At 38.6% G+C, this 5,720-nt stretch overlaps 1 protein-coding gene and 1 long non-coding RNA gene across 4 annotated transcripts in view; one reads left to right on the top strand and one right to left on the bottom strand.

Moving 5' to 3' along the window:
- The window catches only part of LOC106726911, an 8,546-nt gene extending 3,237 nt beyond the window's left edge, over positions 1-5,309 (top strand). Inside the window, exons 2-3 of the long non-coding RNA XR_001363051.1 lie at positions 627-628; positions 5,263-5,309. This is a non-coding gene — a long non-coding RNA (uncharacterized LOC106726911). The remainder of the gene's footprint in view (positions 1-626; positions 629-5,262) is intronic.
- BMPR1A (bone morphogenetic protein receptor, type IA) overlaps positions 1-5,720 on the bottom strand; it is a 93,830-nt gene that overhangs the window by 16,404 nt on the left and 71,706 nt on the right. For all 3 annotated transcript variants that reach the window (XM_005871129.2, XM_014543643.1, XM_014543642.1), the window contains one exon: positions 2,249-2,393. In XM_005871129.2, the coding sequence (XP_005871191.1) occupies positions 2,249-2,393 (145 nt within the window). The remainder of the gene's footprint in view (positions 1-2,248; positions 2,394-5,720) is intronic.

The raw sequence follows: 5,720 nt of genomic DNA, 5'->3' as shown, positions 1-5,720 counted from the left end.
CTATGGCTGCTCCCCAGTCCTACCCTAAGAGGTCCCGTGTCTCAGTGTCCTGGCAATCGCTGCAAGCACCTCTGAGAGAAAGCCACCCTCGAGTTCTGACCGATGCCAGACAGTCCAGTTTCTCCCGTATGAGTCTGGGTCCCCAGAGACTCGCCCGGAACTGGAGTTGAGACTCCCTCCGGATTGAAAAAGACAACTGTGTCCTCAGTTGCCAGCCCTTTCCACGTGCGCCTCCGTACCTCTGCACTTTACTTCCGCATTTCCTCTGAGTCTCAGTGTGCTTTTCTCTTTCCTTCTAGTTGTAGAATTTCCACTCAGCCAGCCTTTCTGTGGTTCTGGATGATGTCCGTTTTGTCTTTTATTTGTATTTTTGAAGTGGTTGTGCGAGGCAGCAATTTCTGGTGTTTACCTATGCCGCCATCTTGGTTTTTGTTCTGTTGCCATTTTTAATCCCTGTGGATATTTCTATTTTGCATTTTAATCAGCAATGTGAGACTGCCAGTTGACATCCACAGTCTTGGCCATATTTGTGGATGTGCAGTAGCATCTTGTTGTGCTAGTTTGCATTTCCCCAATGATGCTATCCTTTCATATGCTTATTTGCCATTCTCTTATCTTCTCTGGAGAAGTGTCTATTCAACTCTTTTGTCCATTAGAAAAAATGAAATTGTTTGTCTTATTACTGAGTTGTAAAAGTGCTTTATATATTCTGCAACACAAATTTGTGATTTGTTTTTTAATTTTCTTAACAGTGTCTTCTAAATAAGACAAGTCTTACATTTTGAGAAAGCCCAATTTATCATCTTAAAAACTGCTTCATGCCTTTTGATTTCCTAAGAAATCTGTGCTCAACTCAAGGGTCACAATGATTTTCTGAAACATTTTCTTGTAAAGGTTTTATACTTCAACTGTTGCATTTAGGTCTATGATCCATTTCAAGGTAATTTTGTGTATGGAGTAAGGTAAAGATTGAGATTCACTTTACAGCAAACAGATGCCAAATTTTTCCTGTACCATGCTGCACAGACGGTCTTTCTCCCACTGAATTACTCTGGCACCCAAATCAGTTGGTTACATATGTGCATGTCCACTTCCGGGCTCTCCATGCCATTCACCAACACTCCCCACTCCTTATCTTTATGCAGCACCATGGTGGTTACATGGCTTTACACTAAGTCCAGAAATCAGGCCGTGAATCCTGTTTGTTCTTCTTTGTCAAAGTTGTTTTGGCTCTTTTGGTCCTTTATATTTCCATATTAAATGTCAGAGTCAGCTCATCAATTTTAGGAAAACTGACATCTTAATACTGACTCACAGACAGGATATACATCTTCACTTATTTAGGGCTGTGTTGATTTGTTTTGGCAATGTTTTCTAATTTTCAATGTACAGGTCTTATATAATTTTGGTAAGCTTCTTGCAAAATATTTAACTTTTTTAATGCTACTTCTAGTGATACAGCTCTTATAATTTTAATTCCTAATTGTTTTTTTTGCCAGTGTACATGAATTCAGTAATTTTTGTAGAATGACCTTGTATTCTGATGGACTCACTTATTGGTTGTCTTAGCTTTATGGTATCATCCTTGAGGTTTTTTACACAATCATGTTGTCTGTATATAAAGACCATTTTACTTTACCTTTCCAATTCAATTACAGAAATTATTTAGCTCAGTTAAGTGAGAGGTAAATGTATTTAAACAAGTGTAATTAAACAAATATCTACCTGAATATCTGGTGTTTATCTTAAGGGTCCTCTCGATCCCTAACCTTGAGTATTTCCTTACATATAACCCTCGTATAATTACTCATATATGGTATTGCATTGTGGGAAGTGTCTTCTCTGTGAAGGTCTGTGGGAGAAACTTACTTTTGAGTTCAGAATTGGAATAGTCGAGGAGTCACACACCTGATTCGCCTTCAGAATGGCTGTTAAAGCAAAGCCTGCAAGCTAACTCCAACACTTATGTACCACTCCATGACCACACTTCCTTTCCTAACCTTACTTGCCTATTTTCCTTGTTTCATATTTCTTATTTTTGACTAATTTCATCTCGCATTACTGCAGCCATCTTTCTAACTAAGAAGGAAAATACATGTGCAGTCATGCTCCCAAGCCTGTCATGACCAGGCACCAATCGTAACCATGCCCATCATCCTGTCACCCTGTCGTGACCACCCCCATCACCCTGCTGTGACCACGCCCCATTACTCAGTGAGGACTCTGCTTCCACAGATGCCCGTCTTACCAGCAAAGGCAGCCCGGAGCCGCTGCCAGAGCTCTGCGACTGGTCAATGAGGTCTTTCAGGGACTCTCCCGCGGGGATAAACGCTTCATCCTGCTCCAAGTCACGATTGTAACGACGTCTGCTTGAGATGCTCTTGCAATAATGTCTTTTCAAAAAGCAGAAAATAATCTACATTAAAATCCTAAAACTATAAAATTTAAAGGTTGTCAACAGCATTATCCTTCCTTCAGACAGGATCATATCAAAATTAGCTTTAGCCCAGGATAACATGCCTCTCCCAACAGAACCTCCAGAAGTGGCTCTGCCATTCTAACCTGAGTGCTGTTCGGACAAGTGGGAAAGCCAAATAAAAAGAATAGCATGTCGATGTGACTCTACAAAGTTTTAAATTACAGATATATATATGTCTACAAAGTTCAGAAAGGATATATAGCAAATTTTAATTAAGGCGAATTGTTATTTTTAATCTCTTTAAATGGCTTCAGGGCAAGGTGTTTTCCAATAGGGTGGATCAACTGTCTTCCCCCCAGGCAAGGCAGATATCTCTGTGGGAAAGATGTCCTCTGCTGCATGAAGGAATGACTCAGCCCAGGAAACTTGGGGTGTCTGCCTTCTGGGGATGTAGGAATATAAACTTTCTACTTTACACAAGTATTTTCATTTGAATTTGTAAGTATACTAGTTCATTTATGTATCAAAATGAACAATAAATATATTTTCATTTTTTTAAAAAGGAAAAAGAAGTGTATGGAAAAGAAATCAAACAAGTCCTCTTCATTCACTCTGATATTTTTGAAGGCTTCTCTTTTTAAAATTTCAAATTATGAAATATTTCAAACATATAGGAAGGTAGAGATTTGACACTGTGTATACCACTTACATTTAATAAATATTAAATACTATAATTATTTTAGATATATTGAAAAGAAATAAACATTAGGAATATCTGAAGCTCCAACCATTTCTCTGGTAACTCCACTGCCCTCCTGTATTCCTAACAAGTTCTATCCTAGAAGTGATCGTATCTTTCCAATAATGTAGTTATACTTTTACCATAACTGTATGTATTCATAAACAACATTGTTTCTCTGGATACAAATTTACATACATGGCATGTTGTAGTAATAATTTACACCTTGCTTTTGAGTGAAAAACAAAACAACCCTCATGTTGTACATATTTATTCATGTTGATACTTATTAAAAAAACAGCTCATTTTTTTGAAGCCGTGTGTCAGGCATTATTCTGTGACTCACTTCATCTTTACAAAACTCCTAAGAGGTAAGCACTACATTCCCATTTTACAATGAGCGACCAGTGGCCCCCAGGCTCATCTGCCGAGTGGCACAGCTGGCCAAGAGGAGAAGCTAGGATCTAAACCCAGAGGCCAAATCAGAAATGCACGGTCTTAGTCATTACTATTCTGACAGGGAAATAATTTAAAGGGCACTTAGTAATCCGCTTATGAATTTGCTACAACTTACTCTGCTGCCATATTTTAGTTATTTCCAAAAGTTTGTTAATATAAACAGGGCTGTAAAAACCATTCCTGGGCCTGTCTCTTGTGCAGATGCATAACATTTCTTGAAGGGACACATACCATACTTTCAGTTTTATTGACACCCACCAAATTGCTTTCCTTTATACTTCCACCAAGTGTGCCATCTCCCAAAGCCCATCACCCACGTTCCACCCTAAACCGGAACTGCCACAGTTCTGGCTTTCGCCAACCTGAGGGCTATAAAACAAACAGTATCTTGTTTTTGTTTGATTATGAGGGAGGCTGGAATTCTGTTTTTCACTGAACTGCCTATTCATGGTTTATGCACATTATTCAATTGGGGTGATTTATCTGTTTTTTTCTGATTAATTCATAGTTCTTTACATAATCTGGATACTAAATCTTTGATAATTATGTGTTATAACAGTTTTCTCTCGGTTGACATTGTCATATCATTCCATTTATGGTGTTTTATGTCAGCTTTTAATTTTAATGCTGTCAAATTAAATTCATCAAACTTTTCTCTTTTTTGATATATGCTTTTGTGTCCTATTTAAGACAACCTTCCCAACCCCTAATGTCATAAATACATTTTCAAGGTTTAAAAATTGAGATTCTCTCACTAGTCCTTTAATCCATTTGGAACTTATAGTACAGAACAAAAATCTGAGAATAAATCAAATTAAATTATTTACCATATGAACATATTTAACCATTTTTATAATTTTATATTTATAACTTAATATGGGTAACTGACTCAAATGGTTTAAAATTCAAAAGGCACAAAAGGGTGCACAGTGAGAAAGCTTCCTCCCGCCATCCCTAGGCCCCCGGCATCATTTCCGAGAAGGACCTAGAACTAGAACTAGTTCCAGTGTCTTAGATGACCTTCTGGAGACATGATACTCAAACAAAAACACACACATTGGGGCTCATGCCCCTTGCTCTTTTTCCTTCCAGAAATGGTAGTATACCACATCCTGCTTTCTCACTTAGCTTTCTCTCTGAGGGGTCATTCCATAGCAATGCATAAATGGCTTCTGTTTTCTTTAATGGCTAAACAGTATTTCATCATATGGCTGTTAACCATTCCCTTACTGGTAACATTTAGATTGTTTATAGCTTATCTTGTCCCTCAGCTGTTTGAATTAGAGGAGCTAACAATCTTGGGGTTTAATTGCCAGGTGCGTCTCATAAGCAAAGACAAAGAAAGGCCTTTTCCCATCCTAACAGTCTTACTCCACACACGGCTGAAATGAAAAACATTTCCGGCATATCTGCAGTACAAGTTAGAACTGAATTTGGAATTTTGATGGAATGCTCTACTGACTTGAAGGCTACACCAGTTATTATCTCTCCACCACTGTATGAAAGTGCCCATTTCCGCACAATCTCATCCACACCCTTGTTATAAAACTTTTAGAACATTGTTTTTAATTTTATCAAAGTTCTTTCTGTATTTGTCTATTTTTAAGTTATATATAGCAGGTACTCAAATAACGTTTCATTGTAGCATTGATGAGATGCCACAGGAACTTAACTCTTTTTTATATCAATTAGTCTTTGGTAAAGCTGATTTAATTATACTTTGTTTCACGTACAAGTCACAGAACCTATGGACATTACGTGAGGACTCACTGCAGTTCTCTGTGGCTTAGTAACCAAACAACAGTTCCTACCCATCTCATCTCATCCTTTCCCATCCATTCTGCCCTTCTGGAAATCAAACATTTTCAACTTTTCTAAGCTGATTTGCTTCACATTTACCTCATTATCTATCTTTCTATCTATATAATAGAGGAATATGCAAATTAGCCTGGACACCGTAACGTCATGACCAGAGAGCAGGGACCTGAGGCTGCATGGCGCCTGGCCGGGGCGAGGGACCTTAGGCAGCGCCCCCCGCCCGGCGGGGCTTGATGGGGAACCTCAGGCCATGCCCCTCACCCGACAGGGCTTGACGGGGGACCA

The sequence above is a fragment of the Myotis brandtii genome, unplaced genomic scaffold, assembly GCF_000412655.1.
Source record: "Myotis brandtii unplaced genomic scaffold, ASM41265v1 scaffold33, whole genome shotgun sequence".
NCBI classification, from domain to species: domain Eukaryota; kingdom Metazoa; phylum Chordata; class Mammalia; order Chiroptera; family Vespertilionidae; genus Myotis; species Myotis brandtii.
This window is presented reverse-complemented; position numbering and strand designations above follow the sequence as displayed.